General features: G+C 38.3%; 1 protein-coding gene across 13 annotated transcripts in view; it reads right to left on the bottom strand.

Annotated features, from left to right (window-relative positions):
* The window catches only part of PTPRK (protein tyrosine phosphatase, receptor type K), a 397,175-nt gene that overhangs the window by 71,558 nt on the left and 299,866 nt on the right, over positions 1-25,751 (bottom strand). For all 13 annotated transcript variants that reach the window (XM_027691497.1, XM_027691405.1, XM_027691440.1 and 10 more), the window contains exons 9-12: positions 14,782-14,891; positions 13,272-13,473; positions 10,451-10,556; positions 2,434-2,707 (exon numbers count right to left, since the gene is read on the bottom strand). In XM_027691497.1, coding sequence (XP_027547298.1) covers positions 2,434-2,707; positions 10,451-10,556; positions 13,272-13,473; positions 14,782-14,891 — 692 coding nt within the window. The remainder of the gene's footprint in view (positions 1-2,433; positions 2,708-10,450; positions 10,557-13,271; positions 13,474-14,781; positions 14,892-25,751) is intronic.

The following is a 25,751-nucleotide window of genomic DNA, read 5'->3' as shown; positions in this document are numbered from 1 at the left end:
ATTCTGACATTCATAAACAGTCACCTGAAGCACATCAGCAACACACTCCCTCCTGCTTCTGCATGTGGAATGAGCACAGAGCAGCCCAGGTACCCCTTCACAGATGACACAGTTAATCTAAAACCTCCACAATCTGCCTAGGAGACACAGTGATTCAACAGTGATGTGCTTCAGAAGTTGCACGTGCAAAGACAATTTTTATGTAACTTTACTTCCCCCTCCCTTCCCCTCAGAAGTTTGGTCAGCAATTAAAACAAATGAACAGAGAAATTACTCAGTTATGCCCAGTTGGGACAACTTGAAGAGATGAGGGTTAGTCATAAATGGGTTTTCTGACCTTTTTGTACAATGTGCAGTCCTTTTAAAGGCAAAAATACTGAAATAGCAAAAGGTTGCATGAGAGGATAGAACTACTGTTGTATTAGATTGCTCCAAACAATATTAGCATGTAATTTGAAAATATAATAATGACAATTTCACTCTATAAAATATCCTCTCTCTCTAGTTCTGCACCTCCCAGCACTTCATCCCTGAATAAATCCCCTGGGATCTCTCTCATCTTGAAGATTCTAAAGCAACAGGTAAAAAACCCAGGTTGATGCTGGTTTGTAAACACAGCTTATAAAGAGTAAGCAAAGCTCTAAGTTGAGGCACTGTAAGTGTTCCATAGAGACAATTTTTCAATCTATATGAAAGCCCCACAAAGTTTACCAAATATAATCTTACTTATTCTCCCCAGTTACTGGATTTACTTGTCCACTTTTGTTCAATATATCTTCCAGGATCACAGAGTAACCCTCCTCTCAACCGTACCGTGTATTTCAGAGCATACTTTACTTCCCTCTGCCTATTTTGGTGATCCTGGTAGTTTATAGTAAAGCATCTGTCTAAATATTCTGCAGCTCAGAGGTTATGTTACAACCACTAGGTCTCTGTCCCGGCAGAATGTGGTGCAGTCCCCCTCAAAATTTCCCCCTAAATCCCTTTAAGAACAGAAATTGGATCCAAAGTTTTAAATCATAACAGAGAAATCAATTTTAGTATTAAACTCTCACAAACTGAAATCAAGTTTAAGCAAAAAAAATTCTGTTCTTCTCTCAGCTTCTACTTTTCTGTCAAAATGTAAAAGCCAAAATTGAGACCTACTTTTTTAATTTAGTATTTTTATTTTACTTTTCCCTCCCCCTTATTTCTTGGGTAATGAAACAAATTTGCTTACAATGTAGTCTGCTGAAAGCCTACAAAAACAAAGGGAATTATTTTTAACAGGTGAGGGAAATATGGATGAGTGTCTATTATTTTGCTTTGTTTACTTCATACAGGTCTATAGATAAGGACTAAAAAGAGGGAATGGTCTCTTGAATTAGAAAAAAAATCTTATTCTCAAACAGCTTTGTCCCTATTCTCACTTGATGCATATCCAATTTCCATAACCATAAGTAAAAGGTTAAATTGTCTTTGAAAGACTCGAAGGCAAGACTGCTTGTTAGCAAGGATTTGTTTAGTCTCCACAAAAACCCAAATGTAAAGAAGGGTAAACACTGCTTCTGCTCCTTTCCAAAGGTTTGGGTGCATATCAGTGGCTATCAATCTAGTTGTCCTTTCTAGTTCCTTTCTGACCTGCTTGGACACTTCACTTTTCTATACCATAAACCAAAATTTTAAATTTTTAAATATCTAAAGCTTATGTGTGTACCACATTTTCCCTCCTCACCAATCATTTTCCCTTTCCTTATTTTTCATTTACAAAAAGAAAAACCATTAAAGAGGAACACCATGGGGTTTGCAGAACCACAGTTGTTCTTCCCACCTAGAACCTCTCTCCCTGGCACTTTTAGTCCTTCCATATGAATACAGAGCCAGCAGCAGTACTCAGTAACAGAGGTAAAAAGAAACACCAAGGAGGTGACAGATACACTTCTAGTACTGCGCAGCAGTGGTGCAAGCCTGATGTACACCTTCTCAGAAAGACGCTCGCAAACACACAGTGGGCCTGGAGTTACTTTTGCTCAAGCAAACTTTTACTTTTTATTGACATTTAGTGCAAGAGTCTCAAAAAGTTAGCAATGTTTTACTAGCCCACTGAACAGTCCACATTCTGTTTGTTCTGCAGTAATTTAATCTTCTGAAGTGTGCAAGGATTGAGAATTAGAGAAAGGACTGAGGATATTATTTACCGAGGAGACAGTCACAGCACTGAAATTACTTTGCTCAGACAATTACTATGAGACGTATTAAACTCTCATCTAAGCAATTTACTATGACAGGACGGTGACGTGAAATGTGAATGGTGCACTGCCATGCTCTCACTGGACAGAGAGGATTACAGCTATGCCACTGCCAACACCTCCTATGTCCAACTCCAACAGCCCTAATTGTCACCACAGGCATGTCTTTGACTCCTTCCAGGAGAAAGGTGGTGTTAGCACTTGCCTTCTCAACGCTGCTCATGGCCTGGAAATAGATGTTGTAGCCTTTCCGAGGAGCCAACGGCGGGTTCCAGAAACCTTGGTAAGTCCTGTTGTCACCCACAGTAAAAGGGGCTGGCTCCGGCAGGTTTCCTGGAGGCAGCTGAGCAGCAAAGTAATATGGTGACCCTCCGCTAAGAGCAGTCTGATAGGTGATAGGGATTTGGTAGCACTCCATGGCACCTGTTTCTCGCTTTGTTCGGTGCGGGTGCAGCTCCTCAACAACAATCTGGTAGGCACTGGTGAGACAAAGGAAAACCAGCACAACTTTAAGGTCATCTGCTAGAGTCAAATCTCTAGTATCATAAAAATATTAACTGAATTGATCTGTGTAAACTTAAAAGAAAGAAGAGAAAAAAGCAAAAGACAGGAGATACATGGATGCAGAGAAAAAACAAAGGCTTGAAATATAGCAGAGCCATCCATTTCAGCCGTTAGAAAGAAGTAGCTTCCATTTTTTTCATGAAAAACAACAATACAATTCTATACATGATCTCCTACTTTTTTTTTAGGCTTTTTTTTGAAGAAACACAGGAATAACTGTGTTAAACTACAACAGATTAAACTCCTGGCTGATCAGAAGCATCTGAAGTTAGCATTTTCCTTTGAAACAGTATTAGAGAAAGCTGAGCTTCAAGACCCAACATAATGACTGCCTCCAGGCTGTTCCTGAAGCACCAATTTGCAGTTGTCATATCATTAGAGACAGAATGTGCTGACAGGCTTCTCCACCTCTTGACCCTGCTGTGGCTTCTATCTTGGCTCAGAGCTATGCAGATCTAAAGTACAAGTGACACGCTGTAATACAAGCACAGATGGACAGAAATCTGTCCATTCCACCAAAATAGACTGCCTCATTCCTCTACAGTTGTCAATGATAAAATGTTACAAATTGCTGAAGCAGAAAGCATTCGGCCTATCAAAACATCATCCCAACCTCCCAATACCTCTCTTGAAGTGGAATATGGCTTGGTCACTTTTCAAAATAGAACATGTAATTATAATTCTTTCTCCTTTAGGGGAACTACCTAACTGCAGGATGTTACCAACTTATTAGCAGTTTCCTCTGCTCTTCAGAAGTATAGAACTTAGCTACTGAGAGCAGGAGGCAGTTCTTCGTTTTATAAGAAAAAAAGAGACTTGGGAGGGGTTTAAGAACTATATATACACACATATATACATGTGTATACGTGCACACAATTTCTCATTTTTATGCAAATACATGTGAGGACTTTATGAAAAATACTGAGAAAATATGCCTAGGTATGTAGACCAGACCTGAAGTTTTTCAATTAAACTGGCAGAATTGTCTATCTTGGGTTTGTTTTAAAGCTTTCTAAACAGAAAAAGTAAAATTGAACCAAGTTTTTGAAGTGTCACTGCATTGCTGCAAAGACTCCAAAAGGCAAAAGCAAAGACAATCCTACTTTGGTGCAGCATTAAATTATTTTATCCATTATCTGTGCTACTACTGCCCAGAAAACCCAATAACTACAGTGGCAGAGATAAAGTATGATACTGGGGAATGGAAGAAAGGAGAGAAGAAAAAAAGTAGGAAATTAATTTCACATCTTTCTTGAGCGGTTAGCATCCCATTTTCATTGCACCTAAAAAATTAAGGAGGAATGCCTCTTTCTTCCCTTTCAAAGTGTCCAAGAGGAATATATAAAGTCATGCCAGTTTTGAAACTCCGGAATAAAGAAGAATGTGAAAAAAAAATAAAATAAAAAATAGTTAGTTCTGGGAATATCTATTTCTCACAAACTGTCTGTGAACTGAGCTAGGTTATATATCACCTTCTGAGGTAAACTCTATATATTAACCACTTTCAGTTAATGTGGACTGCACCAACAAATCAGTTGAAAAAGACTCCTGCACACCCAGAATATTTCTTTATGGTCCAAAATCAATGTATTAGCAAAAAACTCTAAAAGCATCGATATTTTACAAAATTGAGAGGATGTAAAATATTTTTAAAATTTTTATTTATAATGTCCAAAGGTAAGAAATTACTACCGGTGTTCATTCCATCTCTGGCCTGGCCCTGGACCCAGGAAGGGTTAAAACCACCATTCCAGAATTTGGCAGACAACCAACTGGAGATCACTGGGACACAGACACCACGTCTCTGCTCCCTCCATTCTGCATTCTTCTTGCATCAGCTGCCAATGGACTGGGACCAACACAAATTCTGCTCTCAGAAGTGCCAGGAGAGCAGGAAACTTGTCCATGACACCCTGCCAGCTTCAGAGAAGGAAGGCAGCAGAGAGAGAGGAAGGACAGTGCAACGCCTGCATATGGTGGAGACAACCATCTCCTGAAACAGGCTGGTTTGTCACGCAGCTCCGTAGCTGAGATGTACCAGTTACCAAATCCTCCTTCCCTCTCAATTTTATAGAAAAAGGGATAAATGAGGTATCTTCTTCTTAGGGCACATCTCCTTTTCAAGTGTCAAGCCTCTTTGGAGACCAAAACGAATAAAAAGTCAAAGATGAATGGCATAAGAGTCAAATATTAAAAAAAGTCTTTTTTAATGGCATTCTTTTAAAACATACTGTAATTTTTGAATGTGATATAAAAGGTATGGCATAATTTTAAGCATGAGACCAAAATAAAATGTGAAAGTTCTGAAAAATTTTTAAATAAATTAATTTATATAAAATACACTTCCAAAAGTAATGCTTTTTGGACCCCTACATCTGAAAAGCAACAAAAGGTGGCAAATAAGAAATAGATATACACATTGTAATCATCTACATCTACATAATTACTTTTAAAGAAAGAATAGTAAATTACAGAAACACTTTCAAGTCCCCAACAAGGCTTTATTTTTATTTTTTTTTAATTTATTTTCACAAAGTATTTTTAAATAAAAGATTTGCCTATCCTCTTTGGGAAAGGGATCTGGCAGTATTTCTCATACAACACTATAGGCTAACAAGGCACGGAGAATTACAGTCATTTACCTCTGGGCCCTTTATGATACCATCTGCTTAAACCCATTTACTAAACACTATAGTGGCTCCAAAGTTACTGTTACTCTATGTACACATAATATTTGGAAAGCACAGCCTGCTGTAACATGTGAAGAAAAAACTCAAAGTTAAATTTGCAACTTGAAAAGTGGAGTGTTCAATGGCTGCAAATGTGGTCTGATATCAGGCTAATAGTGAAAATTTAAAGTCTACATACTCTGCTTATCCTTGTATCTTTACATATTACTAATCCTAGCTTCAATCCTCTTAGGTTTTTAACACATTATTTTTTCTACACGTTTCTACACATTCAATTATTGAGAGAGCTTTCTTGTGACTGGAGCTGAGGAAAGTCCTACAACAGCATTTTTCTCCCAGTCCTTCCATACAGCAAAGAAGGAATAAAAAAGGGAAATAAAGAGAGAGGAGTGAAAATCTTAAATGACAATATTCCTTCTCCTTGTTGACTAAAAAAAATTCTGAGTAATAAAAATTTCAGAACCCACTACATAAGTCATCAGGATCATAAAGACCAAACAGTTGCCTGAGACAGCCAGGTAAATAGAGAAAATGTTGAAGATACAGCAGCTGAAGAGCTCCTCAGCTGAGGTTTTCCATGAAGAAAGTATTTTTAATGTAAAAATTTTTTTTTTTTTAACTTAAGAAAACCTCTACAGTACCTCCCTATAGACCAAGATGATTAGAAACAGCTGAAGGAAGTCCCTGACAACTGATTTTCCTTTTCATCTCTCCCTAAAAGTTCAGGCTTCCAAAGAGGTATGGCAGTGGATAACATGTTGTTCATCCTTCAGCCCTATTCTGACTAGACTTTAAATACCAACTAGACATTTCCTTCTGTGTGTCTAGTGGAGACACATCTTCCTCTCCTTTGACAAGTGCCAGACTGATTGACAGCCCAAGCTTCAACCCCAGCTCTTGGAATTCTAATTGACAGCAAAATTTTAAATACTCCCTGCCGTGGTCCACTTAATTAGTTTTGCCGCAAAATGAAAACAATGTAATTTTGCATAAGGTATAAGAGCAATACTATAACAATCAAATAAAATAAATTTAGTAATTAAAAAGTTGTTTATTATGATTCTGATTTATGCTCTTCGTAATCCTCATCTGCAGTAGGATTTGAAAACAAAACATTGTTTTCCTGGTACTCAGTTAGGAACCTTCAGAAAAAATACAGCAACAAATCATGTCTTCAAACGAACCACTGAAGCACCATTGATTCTACTGACTGCAATCTCATCCACGAGATTGATGGTAAAAACAATACGTGCGTCAAAGTGAGCTTGAGCCATCCAGCCCTGTTTCCCTTTGCATTTCTAGTTCATAATTTGGTCTAAAACTTAAGGAGGCCATAAAGAATGATAATAACACTTGACAGGGAAGATATGATTAGAGTCATGTTTAAACTGTGATGACTACAGCAGCTAGCGTCTTAAAGAAATGACTGACAGCCATACATAGATTATACCAAGTTAAGGAACACCTATTTCCTGGGGGCCTGTGCTGATGGAGAGGCTGTGATGGAAATCTGATCATAGCACAATTCTGCTTGTAAAAGCAACAGAGTATCAGACTAAGCTTTTTTTCCTTTTCCTTTTCCTATTTTTTAAATGTGAACCTACTGTTATTAGATAAAATGACCATCAACAGCTCCAGTGATTACAGGACTGGTTATGAACAAACATTTTCAAAAAGCCAACCATACTCTTCAGTGTCTAAAGAACAGTATTTGAGTCCCTTCTACTGAATCACAGCTGCAGGCATAGTGATGCATTTTTTTTCCCACCTACCTAGTAACACTCATTATGGTAGCAAGCCAGCTTGTAGAGGAAACACAACTGCAATGTGGATGGAGTGAAGCTTCACTAAAACACGTCATCATCATCATCATGGCTAGGCTTCGCGAACGAAGATTTGGGAAGGGCTCTACCCATTTTTCATGCAAGCGCGTTGGTGGCTAAAAAGGCCAATACGAGAAAGGCAAGTCCGGTTGCAAAAGACACAGCAGAAAGACTCCTTAGATGGTATATTCTGCAAGGCTCGATTCTTTCTGCGTTGTCTTTTCTCCTCAAGAGTGATCCTGCGTGCCTTCTCAAAAGCATCAGCAGCATTATAAATGGTCTGTCTCCAGGCCTCCCGATTAGAGGCCAGAGTGGACCAGTTATGGTGATCAATATGCCCGAGGCTGAGTTGTTGCTTCAGGGAGTCCTTGTATCTTTTCTTTGGAGCTCCTCTCTTGCGGCAGCCAGTGGCAAGTTCACCATAGAGCAGGATCTTAGGGAGGCGGTGGTCCTTCATCCTAGAGATGTGCCCTGCCCAACGCAGTTGCGTTCTCAGGAGCATGGCCTCAATACTCGTAATTGCTGCCTGTTCGAGAACAGAGGTATTGGTCACATAGTCTGACCAATGGATGTTAAGGATTGTACGGAGGCAGCGTTGATGGAAGCGTTCTAGGAGACGCAGGTGGTGGCGGTAGATGACCCATGATTCGGAACCATATAAAAGAGTAGACAGCACTATGGCTCTGTAAACACTGATCTTGGTGCTTTTCTTCAAGTGTTTATTACGCCAGACTCGTTTATGGAGTTTTCCAAAAGCACTGTATGCCTTCGCTAAAAACACGTCATAAAGTTTAGCAAATTGCATTGACTCAATTCAGAATTTCAGTGTGCTACATTTATCTCCCTATTATAAGCTGCTGAAAAATACCTGACTGTAATATGCATAACTTCAGAAAAGGGAATAGGAGCATGTCTTCTGCATTTCCCTGGAGAATGTTTTTCATTCCAAGTAAGGAATAAAATACCTGGTTTGTTTGAAGAATAAAGCCCAGCTCTCCATTTATGGTAATGGACTTACTTCCTTGACCTCTTGGTGTTAGAAATTTGATGTAATATCTTAGATTTTAGAAATTAAATGAAGTGGAGAGGGAAGATGTCAGACAGGAAGAAAGACATAGGCTTTTTTGAGAACACAGTCAAACAACAGTAATTAATACTCTATGAAACTATCCCTATCAAACTATCTAGTAACATTTAGTACATAGATCCTTTCTGCCACCTTCATAGGCCACAGTGACCAGCTCATGCCATTGAACTGAGGATGTTGTAAGGAAAATTGAGACAATAAATGTGAGCTGGTGTGCTGCAGATTTATTCTGCAGCAAGTTACTTGTCTGCTACTACAATGCAGAGAAACCAGAACTCCTTGAGCTAGGGATAGTAACTCTCTAGCCAAAACCCATCATGCTACCAGTTCACAAAGGAACCATCCCGCTCCAGGACAGAAACCCAAGATTCAAGATTGACCCTCTCAGGGTGAGTGGTGGGACTGAAGGCAGAAGCCAGCTGCTGTTGGCACATACATGCCCCAGAGCAGTTGCTGTGCATCACCACCATCAGCAGATCCCTGTGGTGTCCAGCAGGCATGCTCTGGGCAAGGATATGCATCAGCTCCCTCAGGTGACCAGACACAATACTGAAAGGATGTGACATGGATTGCATGAGAGATAGATATCATATTTCCCCAAAATACACAGCTTTGTTGAAGGCCAGCAGCAGGGCACCTGAAGTCTTTAAAAGCACCTACAAAGACTTTGTATACACAAAGTCTTTAAAAGCACCTACAAAGACGTATAGTAAGTTTAAGCGCCTGTGTAACTTGGGAGCATTTTCAGATCACAATTTTGATTTCTACTGTATTAATTAAAAAAAAATAAATCCCTATTTTAAGAATCCAAGTCCAGTACTGAAAGTATTCCTGTTCTCCAAAAATCCTAGGATTGCCCCAGGGCAATCTTTCAGAAACTAATAATGTATTGGATTACAACTGAAATATAACACATCAAAATCTCCTATTAAAGGGATGAACTTAATAGGAAATAATTAAGTTTATTATAATTAAAGATAATAATTATCTTCTATGACAGAATATAAATAAATAACTTGATCATATCAATCATAAGGGTGACTATATGATAAGGACATAGAAATGCTTTTAAATACATGCCTCATCCTCACAACATCCACTTAAAACATACGTTCTTCTTAATGGAAACTGACTTAAGAAACAGTTAATTTTCCTCTGCTTTTAGGGCTTGGACACATGACTTGAAATCAGCTGAGCCATGATAACTGACTTAACGTAACACAGAATGAAATGCATTAGCCTGCATTTCTCTAAAATGTCACAAGGGTAACAGCAAGAAAACCTTCTGATGCTCAGCAGCTAATTAACCCCCAATTAGTCAACCCTGCCCCTGAATATTGCTGATGCAGCCACATCAGTGAAACACAAATGGAATCAAATATTATCACAAAATTTTTACACTAACAAGGAGAAGTAAAGAGCAGGATATGGACTAATCTTTGCAAACAAAATTAAATTATCTCTCAACAGAGAGCAGAAAGAGAAAAACCCCTCAAAGTTAACATAAATGAAACATTTTAATATGATTATGGGACACGTCAAATAAAATTTAATAGCTTGCAACATGATTCCTAGTAAAAAGCACTCTCAGAAGAAAAAGGTCGAGTAGTTTGTATTCATCACTATTATTTTCCCATTTCCCCTGAGCTTCCAATTTCCAATTTTCCAATCATACATATATGCTACAGACTAGATGATTTGAAGCAATGGAGAGGAAGTGTTATTTTCAAATCTATTTTCTGACAAACACCTTTCAACCACATATTTCAGAGACACTGTGAGAAAGTAAAATGAAATTATAGTGGTTAGAAGGTGGTCCTGGGGAACCTAAATCAAACAGGACAGATAGCTGAATGATTCCAAAAAACCCTGCCAAACCAAGAGTTTTTTTAATTACACATCTGTTGGTAAACTCAGTATAGGTAAGAAAAACAGTAGTAATGTTAAATAAATATCACTCCGAAATATACGGCTCTATGTAGTGCGAGACAGCACATATGCAACTAAAAACCAAACTCTTCCTGATTTTTTTAATTTTTTTTTTTTTTTTTTTTTTACCTGATAGGTGCACCTTTGGCCTGTGCTGGTCTCAAGAGCACAGTTATTGTAGTAGCAGTTTCATTGAGAGATGCATCGACTCCTTCATAGTCCGGTAAAGTGGGAGCTGATTAATGTTGAGTGGGAAGGAAAAGAACAAGAAACAAATCAGTGAAAACATTTTGAATTTCCATGAGAATGTGTCTATGCAATATCGTACAAAGCCAGAATCCTTATCAGCAATATGAGTATTTTTAAATGATTTTTCGAGTCAGGCACAGTCTTTTACTACAGGATGAATGGGACTTCACCAACCCATAACCCCATCTCTAGCTGCTTCCCCTCAAATCACAACACCTATGAACTTAAACAGGTTTATTCCAGAAGGATAGAGGAGGTGACTGCCAAGAAACCCTAAAACTACAAAAAAACATTTTTGTATCACGCTTTCTACCCTACAAATAACTACAATCATCATGTCAAAGACCCAACCTCTACAATGTCTCTTTTTCCTCCTCCAACAATTTAAGAACCTTTCACATTTCCTCTTGAGTGTCATTGGAGACAATGCCAATACCAACCAGAGTGCAGGAAAACTGGGCTTGCATAGACCTGCGTTGGTGGACTAGAACTGGATAGAGGAATCTCTTCCGATGCCCATTCTTAACAATGTATGGCCAAGCTACTCATTAAACAGCTTCTGAACCACTGTGAAAAAAACAAAATCAACATCCAAACTAGAGGCAGTTTGCCAGGCATCAAGGCAGCGATATTTGCTGTGGGTTGGATGGCTGGTGTTGGTGGTTACTTCAACTACCCAACTTTAATCTACTGCCTGTGACAGTCCTCCCTGGTAATACTGTTGCTGACTTCAGCCCTGGTGCAAGGAAAGAAATAGGATTTTCTGTGTATCAGAAAACAATAAATTTCTATTCATTACTAATTTTTCACAAGTTTGAAAACTATCTGCACAGGGTTTTTTTATATATGGCTGTATCGTTATAAAACCATTAATGATGCTGGTATATTTCAAAATGAAATTTCACAAAACAATGTTTCCTAGCAGGTTGTCAATCACTTAAGTCATAATAATTTTACAAAAATATATCAATTGATATAAGAGCACTGAAAGATTAAAAGTCTTGCTTCATTAGTCCCAGATCCTAGATGAACAAAAAATCTGCTCTTATTGCAGGAAATACTTTTTTATAGAATTAATGTTTATTTAATGTTAATTTTAAAATTACTGTTTACACCATGTTCACTAGAATCATGGCAACCACTTGTAAGCTTGGCTAAAAGGAATAATTTCGCTCCTCACTAAACTAAAGCTAGCATTTTCTGAACATGCTCTGCTTCATCAGTTATGCAGAGCAAAACTAGACAACACTTCAGCATAAAACAAGATGAAAAAAAAGGCTGAAATTCAAATACAAGGGGTTTCACAGTCTGCCTTTAAGCTTTCCTAGTAAAAACCACATCTTGCCAACTACCAGATCCATACTGTGTCTAGAAAGTGTGCTATACTGGATTCTGGACAAAATTCCCCAAATTTCTGTGTGGAAAAAGAAGGCATATCTGAAGAAGCCTGAACACATTGTAGTCCTAAATAATCCAAACATGTTGAAGCACTTATTTCTTGAAATACTGAAATATCTATGGGATATTGTTGTAAAGAATCATAAGGACCTTAAAACAACCTGAGTAAAATATCAGACTTCAAAACAACCTAACAGCTACATCATTTGGGGTTTTTTGGTGCCTTGGTTGGGTTCTTCTGAAGGGACTGGGGAATGAGGAGTGCTAGTGGTTATGTGCCAGGGTGGAATTCAACAAGCTGTTCCACTTAACTACAACAACTACAGCATTTCACTTGATACATAATTCAAGGAGTTCTGCCTTGAATTTTCTCACATTTTGATTTTTGTGCATGTTTTCAGGAACTGGGTGAGAAGACTATATGAGTAGTTTCCCATAGAAATCATAGGTTCATTCTGATACATTATTAACTTTCCTTTACAGGACAGTCTAAGTGTCATTATGGCAGATAATAAGGAAAATAGCTGCTTTGTGCTGTTTAAATTTCTGAATGACTGATTTCTTTGATCTCTGCCAAGCTCTGAAGTCACCATGTCACAAAATCAACAGTCTCTCTAAATATAGCATTGACTTATTTTCTGCTATCAAATGCATAAGCCACTATCTTATTTTGTAAGAATAACAATGAAATTTAAGAAAATAAAAATACTAAAGCACTCCATTTGACATTACTGTCTTCTAGAGTTTGCAGTGCATTATTAAAGACAAACAACGTCAATCTTGGTGCACTAAAATAAGTGAATAAAGGCACAAGAAAGCAGAGCTATATAAATCTGGCAAAAGAAGTTCCCACTTTGTCCCAAGTGCCCCGATTATGTTATAGCTGCATGTTGCTAAGTGGTGACACCCTCAGAAAGTCAGTTAATTTTCTGCATATGACTTTACCAATATGCAAAACAAATAGTTTTTAATGACCTATGGAGTGCTGGAAGGCTTAATTTGTTAAGGTTTATACAGCAGTTCAAAATCTTTAGATGAAAGTACTAGATTACATTAAAAAAACCAAACAGTTAACAACTACAGCTATGCAATTTCCACCTCATGAAAGGATTTATCCCTGAACTTAGACTACTGTGTGGCAAACACACTCTAAAACATTTTTAGTAATATAATTTAACAAGACAGTAGGATTTTCTGGGGGGTTTTCTTTAGCATTTCACGAATTTTCACGTTCAAATATTCAAAATACCTTTTCCTCTCTCTCCTTCGCTGTTTTTATTTTATGTTGTTGTTTGCTTTTTACCTGAGATGTTGGTTGTTACATTGATTGTAGTTGCTGGTCCAAACCCTTTGACAGTGCTTGCACGTATAAAGAACTGGTAAGTAGTACCGGGGTGCAAATGTGAGAAGACGTGGTGTGTGCTGTTCCACAGCTTCGACACGGTTTGTGGAGGTCCTGCCACTGGAACTGCAGGATCAAACGACTGTATACTGCTATAGCTGACCTGTGAAAACAATTATTTTAGTAACAACTGTTGCAAGTTTTGGCACAAGGGGATTAGGTTAGCTTGGCTGGAGTGAAAACAAAAGACACATGCTCATACAGCCACCCATCTACCTTGGGGATACCACAGAATCATAGAATCATTTAGGTTGGAAAAGATCTTTAAGATCATCGATTCCACGACAAGTCCACCACTAAACCAGTGAGGACTTGATGTGTATTATTGAAGACTCTGCTTCACCTGAAAGGCTGTGCAGGTGCCCTTCATCTCTCTTTCTCTGTGATATTAGTTCACATATGGAAAATTTCACTGTTACATTAAATTTTGGACACCCCTCCACCCTCTCCATTTCCACTAATGCTTTATTTTTCACTTCATGTGATACTTTTCCCTTTCCCCTTCTAATAATCATATTTATTTGCTATTCAAACCAAGCTGGTATTTTTTAAAGCTAGATATGATATCTTGATGTACTAGTTTTGACTGGGATAGATTAATTTGATTCATCATGGCTCATGTGATGCTGTGTTTTGGATTTGTGATTAAAATACAAAAGCTTGCACTTTTGCTCTTTTCAATTCTACCCCCATCCCACTGCAGGGAAGTGAGCGAATAGCTGAGTGGGGTTGAGCTGCCCACCTGGGTTAACCTACACTATTTAAAGAACTTTCTTAGCATCAATAAATAAATAAAAAAAATATTTATGGGGTTTTGTTAGCTTAGTTGATTTGCCTTCCTGTAATTCACTAGTAAACAAAAGTATACCTTCAGTTCCTTTAAAAAAGGAGTGCTGGAGAGTGTAGTGTTTGTTGCTCAAATCAGCTAGTGTTACCTGCTAACCTACTGTGCAGGTCCCCAGAAGGCTCATATATTAAACACACTTTAAACAGAATATACATGGAAATTTCCTTGAAGGGTGATATCTGAAGATCTAACAAAGCTAAAAAAAACCATGGCTCCAAATTTAATAACCATCTTACTTTTCACATAACCTTCTCTTCCAACAAAGAAGATTTCTCAGATCATGGCTGTCATGGCTTTGGAACAGTGTATATTAACAATACAAGATTTTTAAGGCACTTATACTCACATGCCAAAGCCACTTGACAGGGCTGGACAGTGAACAACATATGCACCATAATTACGAATTTTGAATATCTAATCACTACCCAAAATCATGTATTCTGCAAATGAAAGGAGCATATCATTGAATAGTTGCCTACAAGAGCATAAACACCCACTGTCAGCCACCTCTCTTGATGCACCCCCATAGCCCCATTCTGTGCTTGTTAGGTGTTTAATGATTACCTCATACTGAGTAATGATGCCATTTGGATCCACAGGTTCCTTCCAGTTGAGGAAGATCTTATCTTCAAAAGGAGTTCCTTTCACTGATTTGGCAGGTATAGGGCCTGGCACTACAAACAAAATAAAACCTTTAAAAATAGGAAATTCAAGAGACAGAAAAACTAAAGAGATGACAGAACATCCTATTAAAACCAAAAGTGAACGCAGGTCTATTTTTATTAATATTCATTTGCATGCAAAAGGCAGTGGTAGAGAGTATGAAAAAGCACTTCAAAGTGTTTTTTGTCATTTGCAGTGCAGAGAGCATGAAGTTGAAACGTTAACATTATCCGCACATACAGTTTTCAGAGCTTCATACAAAGTCAAATTGTCTTGCAGTATAGCCAGGGGAAACAGTTCAAGCCAGATTACAACTTCAGGAAACATCACTGAACTCTGTAATAAGCATATCTTAGGACAAGGACTACATGGTTTTAAATTTCTTTCAAAAAGAAAAATCAAAGGCAAGGAAGAGTTTCTGTTATACAGCTTCTTCCAAAGGAGAGATATTCTTACAAAATAGTTCTTAATCACCCCTTCTTATGATTTGTTGTTTTATAAGAAATCCTAATTTAAACAGAGGGCTGGACATGGGGCAAACACACCAGGTCAGCTGCCACTTCTTTCAGCCACTGACCTCTTTATGCTGTAGAAGGATCAAGACTGCTTACTTCAAATCTTTCCAATAAGAGATGTTTTCAAAGCTTTGAACTGAACCGCACTAAGATGACCCTACTTTCTTATTTTAAATGGAACCAATATCCCTGGTGTAATAACAAGTCTGATATGTCACCTCAGGCCTCTTTGCCCAAGTGATTCACAGCACCTGGTAATCCCATCAACACCAGGCAGAAGTGCATAGTTATCTTGCATTACAGCTTACAAGATACTTTTACCTACACATATGGTTCCTTTTTAACACAGCAGCTCATCTAGATTTGAACACATACATGCTGAAAGAAGGAGATGAGGATAAGAGAGTGCCCGAAGAAATTTCAACCACAAAGACACACCCTCCTCCCCCCCCCAAAGAGAACAAGTTGCCCAAATTTGCAGTCTTTCAGTCAAAAATGTTACTTCTATTTAATTTATTTACATATATTTATCTTCCCTTCTTGGGTATTCATTATCAAAGCAGACTAAAGTTTTGCACAGAGTAAAAATAAATTAAAACCTACTGGATCAAAGAAAGTGTCAGGCAGTGTGCTAGCAGCGGAAAGGAGTGAATGGTCTGTCCCAACGGTAGGATTTATTTCAGTCTACGTGCAAACTATAAATGATGATCTGACCCTTGGTACAAACAACATAATTTGGCACATGAATAATAAATTCATGTTGTCAAAAAAGCCCAGAAGTAAACAGATGAGACCTTCACAGAACCTGTTTATCTACCTGTCAAATGAAGACTTAGGAGAAGTTAACTAAAATCACAGGCTGGTGCTTTGCTTCAGTGTCTCCATATAGACTAGGCAGTGGATGAAGGCTGACATGCCATGACAGCCCCTCTGTACTCTTTATGTCATTGAGAGACCTGCTCTAGGTAACAGTTTCATGGGAATGCTCTACTGTTTTTCCTTACATCTCAAAAGAGGTATGAATACACCCTGACGCACATGACATTTTCCTTGGAAGACGTGTTCACATGTCTGTGTGTGCACATGTATATCTGTGTCTGGGAAAGAACATAGGTATGCACCAGGGCCTACATAGAATATGAAATTTGACATTAAAGCACATCAAAATATGTGAGGTAAAAAGATTGCTCAAAAACATGCCAAATACTAAAAAAAAAAAAGTTTCATATTCAGTTGAAACTGAGTGCAGGATTCTACATCTGAGGGTTGCATAAAGCCTCCTACACCTTCTGTTCAAACACTGAGGTAAGAGAAGCCTCTAGGCTCATCACATCCCATGACTGTGTTTTCTTCTCCTCCAATATAAAATTTGATACTTGAGGTAGCAGCAGCAATGTTAAAGTGATTGGAACTGCATGATCCCAGTTAGTTTCATACTTCTCGCTGGCATGGGAAGGGTACAAGAACAGAAGCTAGCACAGCAATGATCAGCTTGCTGGGAATCCCAGTTAAAATAAGGTCAGAAGGTAAAAGAAGGTGAGCATGTGGAAAAAGAGAACAGTAATTACCACAAACCTCACCCATCCCCACAAATTCATAAAAATGAAGCTTGGGATCAGCCCAAGTTATTTGAGAGCTCAACTGGAATTAAAACAGAGAAGCAAATGAAAGTTCAAGTGCCTAGAAAAAGGAATATAGTTTAAAGGACACATTTGGATAGTCCAAAATTATTTTTTCCTTTCCATTTTTCAGTTCGACCACAGTAAAAATGCCTTTAAATTGCACTGCTTTACCAAAGGGGTAAAGAGAAGTGAGAAAAGAGAAAAGCAGGAGCAAGAGAATCTGCTTTAAGAACACAGTATCTTCAAATTAGTCAAAATAATGCCTTAACATCATGTGAGACACAGGATTATTATATTATTGGGTCAGAACCAACTCAAGTGTGTGCATGTGGAGGGAAGAGACAGGTTGAATCTCACAGAAGTGAGGTAATGCTGTATCCCACACGTCAGCCCCTGGGAGACCTCTGGGGTGACCCTGGATCAGCTGTCAGTCAAAGGTAGCCCAGAAGCACAGCGCACACCATGCTCTCTGGAACCCCTAACCCAGCCTTAGATTGCTCCCACAGTGGGAGCACCACCCCTCATCCCACCCTGGAGCCCCAGAGTGGCCAGTGGGTTGGAAGTCACACCTGGGAGGGGTGGCCACAGAGGGCCAAAGCACATAAAAACAGCAGCATATGGCCACCATTTTGCTTGAGACCTGCCACCTGCTCTGTGGCATCTTGACTTGCACAGGACTCTCTGGTGGTAGCTATGATCTTATGTTAATCTCTTTTCTCTCTCTTCCTTTACTCCTTCTTCTTCTTCTCCTTCTCCTAAGCTCCTTTCTTAATATTTTGGGTAACTTGGGATCAAATGGGTTGGATTTTGCTAAATTGTATGGGTTAGCATGTGCTAAGTCATATGTTTGTAGAATACTCTGTTTTGGTTGTACATTACCCTTTTAAACTTTTGCCAAATTCCCTTATTTTCTCCTTTATTTTCTAAAGTTATCAGTAAAAGTATCTCCTGGAAAATATGTGCTGTGTCATCTCTTTACGCTGCCTCAAGGTATTAAAGGACCAAGGGCTCTTCAAAATATTCGGTGGGCAAATTTTTTTGAGCCTTTTATACTTTTAAAAGTAAAACTCCTGGTTGAGCTTGTTGCTCCGGTCCTGAGCTCTTACATATCCTCATTAGTGTTTTTATGTCTTTCTTCTCAGATCAGAATTAGTTACAAAGAGAAATTTTAAAAAGGCCAAAATTAGTAAAAAATTCCCCAAACAAACAAAAACCACCAACAAAAGAACAACAGCAAGGTAACCTGCCAGCATTTCTCCTTGTAGGCAGCCATTGCCTGTGAGTTACAGCAAGACTAAAGACGTCAGAAATACCTTAAACTTCATCTTTCCAAAACAGTGTTAAGAGCCTTCTGTTTATATGATGTTTAGCAAGGACTCAGGTAAAGAACAGCCAGATAAATGTCATCCTTGTGTTGATAATAGCTTTCAGAAACCTCCTCACAAACAGCCCAAAAGGCTTTTTTCAGGCTTGTATGAGCATCTTGAGAAGCCGCATTGCTCACCACAGCACCTCTTTGCTGCCTTCTCAGCTCCCATTCTTCTTTCTAGACAAGCTCTCGCTCTTCCCTTTGGACTTACAGACAGTTTACACTTAAATCAAAACACTCAAGACTACTACAAGTGTATATTAAGGTGAAGTATGTTAATTAACATTTTCTGTCATTGGCTAGGTATCTGAATAATTCAAAAAGTACAAGTAGCTTCTAGAAGAGTTGGACTCCAAGCTTTTGGCCTCTGCACCCTCTCTTTAAAAAGATTCTGGCCCCATTGATTTTCTTTCCATCTGCTTTCCATCTGTGAACCCACCATGACTCAGTGACAGCAACAGTAAACACTTTCCTTCCCATCATTTTTCTGTGCTAAACTTCCAACAAGTCAGGCTTTATACTTATCTGAAGAAGTGAAATTATTTAGGTGGGTTTAACTATATGGGTTTCAGAAGAGATTTGGAACTTAAGCAAAGAAAAAAATCCTATAAAAAGTATACACATATAAAATGCACATATATATAAAAGGAACATGAAATAAATTCAAATGGAATCTCAGCAAGGTTTTACAGGGCAAACAACACAAGCTCTTCTGTAATGATTTACATGCATCTCCAGAGCCTTTTAATGAAGCTATATGTTCATATAGTGAATAGCTGATAATCTTTTCTTCTATATGCATGTGGGATGGTGGACTTCTATAAATACTATGCGTAATAAAGGTACAAACCATCAATCTGACATCAGACCAATTCATTTTAGAGAAATATATTTGCATTAAACTATGTCAAAGTCACAAATAAATTGTCATTCGCAAATAGTGTCACTTAAACATTGTCCTACACTGACTTAATGGGAAATTTATATTACAATACATTACTTCTGGAAGAATAATGTATTAACTGCCACCAACCACTATAAAAATGAATTTATATTGCTTCAGTTTTCTTGCTACAAAATAATGAAAGTGCATGTAAACAGAGTATTTTTATTATTATTATACTCCATGAAAGCCCTGCAGAGTATTACTATGCTCTGTGGTAAAAGTTACATGCAGATATATGCATGGTTATGTCGGGAAAAATTCCTTTGTTGTACTCAAAAAGGACAGCATATCAGCAGCAAACTTACAGCTTTCTCTGAAGGTAGATGCTCATTTTTAGGATATGGTGACAATCAATCTGTTTAAATGTTACAAGAAATTAAAATGGTCCACCTTCCCACTGGCTTTTTCTGAGGGATTTGCCATTTTTACTTTACACTTTATTGCAACTTGGGACTAAGGTTTAAACAGAAGCAAATTTTAGATATTAAAAAGGAAAAAGAAACCCAGAATTCCTATGACTAGTCCTTACTATATGAGCATTTACACCAAAGGTGGTGACAAAAAAGTAGTTCTTTGGAAACCGCTCAAGTTGGACAATTTGCAGAGAAGAACAAAATGCTACTGAACGCTATTGAGAAAAAACCTAATTTTATATTGACAGTCTCCTTTGGTGCACATACTCCACTTGGCATTCCTTTTCCAGTGTCCCTGGAGCTGTAGGCTCTATGGCTCTATGAACTCTAACCCTATTGGAAGCTTGGTGCTGAGGCTGGCATCTGCATCATGATGGGTGGCCCAGATTACATAGGTGTGAAGGCAGCAATGTTGGTGCCCTGCTCTGCTCCACTTGGAATGTCTTTTCCAGCCCCAGTGTCCCTGGAGCTGTAGGTTTGCTGAGTCTCTGAACCCTAACGTTAAACCAAGCTTGTCATCGAGGGTAAGGCCCCTATTGCCATGGGTGGTCTAGATTACAAAAGAGTGGAGGCAGCAATGTTGGTGCCCTGCCGTGATCCTCTTGATAACCCTTCTCCAGCCCTAGTTTCCCTGGAGTTGTAGGTTTTCTGGACCTCTGAACTCTAACCAAAACCCTAACGGAAGCTTGGTGCTGAGGTTGAGGTCCCCATCAACATGGATGGCCCAGATTCCAAAGGGTGTGGAGGCAGCAATGTTGGTGCCCTGCCATGATCTCCTTGGCATTACTTTTCCAGACCCAGTGCCCCTGGAGCTGTAGGCTTTCTAGCTTTCTGAACCCTAACCCTAACTGTAATGGAAGCTTGGTGCTGAGGCGCTTCCAGGGATGATGATTCCACCACTTCCTTGGCCAGCTTCTTCCAATATCCAAACCCACGAGTTCTGGATTTGCTGAATTCAGGGGCTCAGGCACCTAATGTAGTATTTTATTTAATGCTTTTTTACACCAAGTGCTGACTTCAGTACTCCTCATTTCTGGGAATTGGAAATGTTTCTTCATTTCAGGGTGAGATAACCTCACACACTCACAGACCTTACAACTTTCTGAAAGTATGCAATTCAATATTCGGAGAGTGCTTTCAGCTAACACATGGCTTAGGAATACAGAAACTTGTGGGGCCAGGTGCAAGCCCTCATTCCATTGCAAAAACTCCTGAAATAGCCACTAATTCTGGCCTATTTGCAAACATCATTATGTCAAACACAAAATTTCAATATAGAACTTCATATACAACACCACTTTTTCAGCTATAAAAGCCTCTAATATAGGTACTTAAAGGAAATGAAAGTAGGAAGTCGGTTAAGGTAGGGTAAATAATTCTGTGTTTCAGGGCCAATTTTTTCCTCAGCTATTAATATAAAACCTATCTAGTATTTCTAGTCTCCACAATACCTTAAAAAAGCTTACTTCATTTGTCATCTGTTCAGCATAAGCTTAAAATAAATCCGTGATAATAATTTAGAGTTTCTTTTCACTTTCTCACAGATCAACTTTTCTGATGTCTTTCACAAAAAATGCTCATGTGTCCTACAACCAGTTTTCCTCTCTCACTGATATGCCAACAGCAAAACTCAGCTACCGTCTGAAAAAAGGAAAGAGGATTATTTTCTCAAGATGAAGCACAAACAAGTTATCCCAGGCTCCTTTTACTCAACAAGAGTAGGTTGGTTATACTCAGTTTCAGTTCACTTTTATTAAAGACATAAAAATTCCTCCCTTATTTGACTACCTTGACACTAAATTTTGTCACTGCTTATGCCACATAGGTCACTAGTCTCTCTCTTAGATGAAGCACTGAGGTCAATATGTTTAGCAGTGACATTTATGGACAACTTCACACTGAAACTTTTATCTCTTGGTCGGGGGGTTCTCTTTGTTAACTGCAACCATTTGCCAATTTTTCCCCCATTAGGATTAGCATACCTGGTTCACTTGACATCTATGAATGTGTCACTCAGTTAAGTGAGTTACACATTTTTTGAGGCAGTTTGCCATTTCAAACAATCTTTGCAGCCCTCCTTTGCCGCAGTGGACATAGTTCACATCCCTGCGTTAACTTTTTCTCCCAGGTGGGCTATTTTTGCAACTTTTCAAGCGCTACTAGTAGATCTTTATGTTTTTTCAAAGCTCCTTGAAGCATTGCTTACTTTGATCAAAGCATATTTTCTACCTCTTCTTTCCACCATCATTTTCCTAGGGTGCCAGAACAACTGGAAAAGCAGGAACAAAAAAGATGCTTCTCATAGCAAATCGAGGTGGGTTTTTCGTTTGGTTGGTTTGATTTTTCATAAAGGCAACTTACAAAACTTACTACTATCAATCATGGAAAATTACTAAATGTCAACTATTTCCATAAAATCCTCCCTCTTGAAGTTGGTGAAAGGTATTTCCTCTTCACACATTGCAATGGTTTAACCTCACCCTGCAACTAAGCACCACCCAGTCACTTGTTCAATCCTCCCTCAGCAGCTGGATGGGCAGAAAAAAGAAGAAAATAATAATAGAAATTATAAAAGGATTAGACTATCTAAAACAAATTATATGCATTGCAATTGCTCACTACTCACAGACCGATGCCCAGACAGTTTCTGAACAGTGGTCCCCAGTCAGCTTTCTCCCCAGCTCATATACTGAGCATGATATTCCATGATATGGAGTATCTTTTTGGCTATTTTAGGTCAGCTGTCCTGGTTGCATCCTCTCCCAGCTTCTTGTGCCCCTCCAGTCTTCTCGATAGCAGGACATGAGAAGCTGAAAAGTCCTTGACTTAATATAAACACTACTTAGGAACAACTAAAATATCAGCATGTTATCAACATTATTCTCATCCTAAATCCAAACCATAGCACTGTACCAGCTACTAGGAAGAAAATTAACTCTATCCCAGCTGAAAGCAGGACAGACATTTAGACACTACACGAAGTATTTCACTGTTTCTATTCATTTCCCCCCCTCTAATTATAATTTATATATATTTCCCCCTTCCTCTGCTGTTCCCCAGAGTGGCAAGCCTGTTGGAGTTTTCCCAGGAGTATGAGTAATGGTTGGACAGTTGGTATCATAGCTCTAGGTATTTCTGCATGGAGCTGAATGATCCACAGTCTTTCAAAGATCAGGGGACCACATTTGTGACCAATGAGCATGTCCTTTGGCTCAGACCAAAGCTTTGGCATACTTTAAGACCCCAAATGTGTAGTTATCCTATTTGAAGTGATCCTTTTCAATTATTTGTTTGCCTACTATTAGATGACACACTCCCTTACTGGTTATAAAATCACCACTGAACACTTTGAGCTTCACAATTTGCTTTCTCCATAGCTGTTCTCTCAGAACTAATGTCACTACTCCTGTTAATCCACTGCCTTTTGCATCTGTTTCCAATTAAAAATTAAGGAAGCATTTATCTGATTTAATCCCATTCATCCACTGCTTTGACAAAGGGTCCCTCTGAGTTGGCAGTGCTCTGGTCAGCAGGCAGCTCCAAGAACATGTGCACACTGCTGATTCATGCTAAGTGATAAATTCACTACTGGTTTTTGTACTTTGTTTCTAAATGCCAAACATCATCTTTGCCCAGCATGTACGCAGCTCCAGGTTGCGTGAGCCTTCCTCTACTTCCTTTATCAAATTCTTCAAATGTTGTCCATCTTCTATAGAAACAAGGAGAAGCAGTGGGTCCCTGTCATAGCACAGATAATGCTGAGTCTCTGATGTGCTCTCTTCCCAAAGCGAAAGATGTTTCAGTCTTAAAACGCTCAAAAATTTTCTTGTTTTCATCCTCTTTTTGCACAACTTGTTTAACAGTGTCTCTCTCAAGGGCTTTATTTTTACATAGAATACAGCTTTCTGAAATGACTGTAACTTACTTTAAAGATTAATTCCATCTTCCCATGTTACATAGAAATACTTAAACTACCAATTATTCTGGTCAAAAGAGAGACTATTTACAGACTGTCAGATATTCCTGGGATTTGCTTTCTTGCAGATATTGAATTACAAGTTAATGAAACTGTCCTCATTTGTCAGTCATGGCTCCAAAGGTCTGAAGCATAGATTGTGACTCTTACCCCATTCTTCTACTAATTGTTTCTTGAGTTAATTCTGCTCCTGGTACCATATGTGGCTAAGTTACCATTCAGCATTCTGGCAGGTCTGATAATTTTTGAAAGACCCACAACCCAGCTGCACAGCCTTATGCAAATGCGAACCTTTGTGAAAGACTACAAGAGATTCACCCTGCTGCACAGTGGAGCCTCACAGAAGTCCAAATTCCTCTGCTTTTAGGGAATTCCAGAAGTTCAGAAATTTGTAAAAGTCCTGACAGAAGAGAGGAGATGAGATGATCAATGTAGAGAGATGAAGGGAAAGATTAAAACAAAACAACAACACCTAAAGAGAAGAAAGGGATAGCTTGGAAGCATGGGTAAGTATGACAAGAAAACATGGGGTAGGCATCTCTATCTCCAACAGTCTATGAAGCTTTTGCTTGTTTAGCAGTACCTTATGAAAAAGAATGGCACTGAAAAGAATCTCACACTATAGAAAAGCTGACAAAAAATTAATTATCAATTGTTGTCATCCGGAGTTTTCAAAGTTTCTATTTATGAAAACTATACAATGTAAGTGCACAATTTCAGACAATCATGTAATCAGGGGCTGTTTCTAATTAATGTTATTTGCAAAAATGAAGGACAACACTCTATTTTCTCTATTTTCCTTCTCCTAAATGAATCACTGATAATGCTTTCATGATATAATTAAGCTCATGCTTATTTTACAGAACCTGCAAAAATCATGAAGACAATGAAGCTACACCTGACCACATCTGAAATGTGGGGCACAGAATCACATATATAACTGTTCCTCTCATCATCTTAGTCTGAGTTCTACTTTAGGCTGCAAACTGTCTTTTAAAAAAGTTTCAGACATTTGATCACTCAGACATGGAACTAACATCATACACATAAGCAGTCAACCACAGAATTTAGTTCACTATTGCTATGAGAACTCAAGGAAAGACACAAGTGTGAATCCCTCAGTATTGCATGTTGTCTGCATGCCATGTACTTTGAAATACATGGCAAAATGGACAAAGACTTTCAAGTCAATCAATAACTCAAAATTAAAATCTGCATTCTATTCCCAACAGTTTCACAGAGAAAAGCTCACAAGAGGCTATTTGCAGGTCACAAGCATTATTACCACCAGCACGTCTAAATATAGGTACCTTTTAAAATGTATTAGTCCCTCCATGAAAACAACATCTGCTTGAAATAGTTTACCCTAGCAACTTCTGTTCACTGGGTGAGGTTTCTTCTACACTACAGTACTTGTGACACCAAAGCTGATTCGAAAGAAGTTCAGTGACAGCACACTGGTGTGCTTGCTTAAGACCAAAACCTGACTTGTGTGCATCATCTTTCAAGAATAATCCATAACAAAACCAGAAGACAAAATATAGATATGCACTTGACTCTGTTCCTGACAAGCATTGCTACAGTGACCATCCACCATCTCTGCACATCTAACTAGATAAAGGATATCAGAAACCATAACCAATAAATTTTCTTGAAAACTCAGTTAAAAAGGAAAAGTAATCCATTTGCCATGGACTTAAAAATATTACTATGACTTTCTATTTAACCTCAAGGAAAATAGCAACCGTTCCTATCTATAATGTAAACACAGACACAGAAATAATTCATCATGGATTATAATTAACTTTAAAAAATAATTTTAATTCCATGAAATATTCTAATTCTGCACTTGTCAATAAATCTTCATAGGATGCATCTACGTGTCTATAGTTTTCTACAGTTCCTCACATTCTACCTATTTAATAAATTGTTCTCTCTTCTTTATTGCAACAGTAAACATATTCCTCTTTTATTTCTTATAAAATTGACAATATATGGAAAAAGAGTGCTACCAGATTCTAACATTGACT

Source organism: Neopelma chrysocephalum, unplaced genomic scaffold, assembly GCF_003984885.1.
Source record: "Neopelma chrysocephalum unplaced genomic scaffold, ASM398488v2 Primary Assembly neopelma1_23, whole genome shotgun sequence".
Lineage (NCBI taxonomy): Eukaryota > Metazoa > Chordata > Aves > Passeriformes > Pipridae > Neopelma > Neopelma chrysocephalum.
This window is presented reverse-complemented; position numbering and strand designations above follow the sequence as displayed.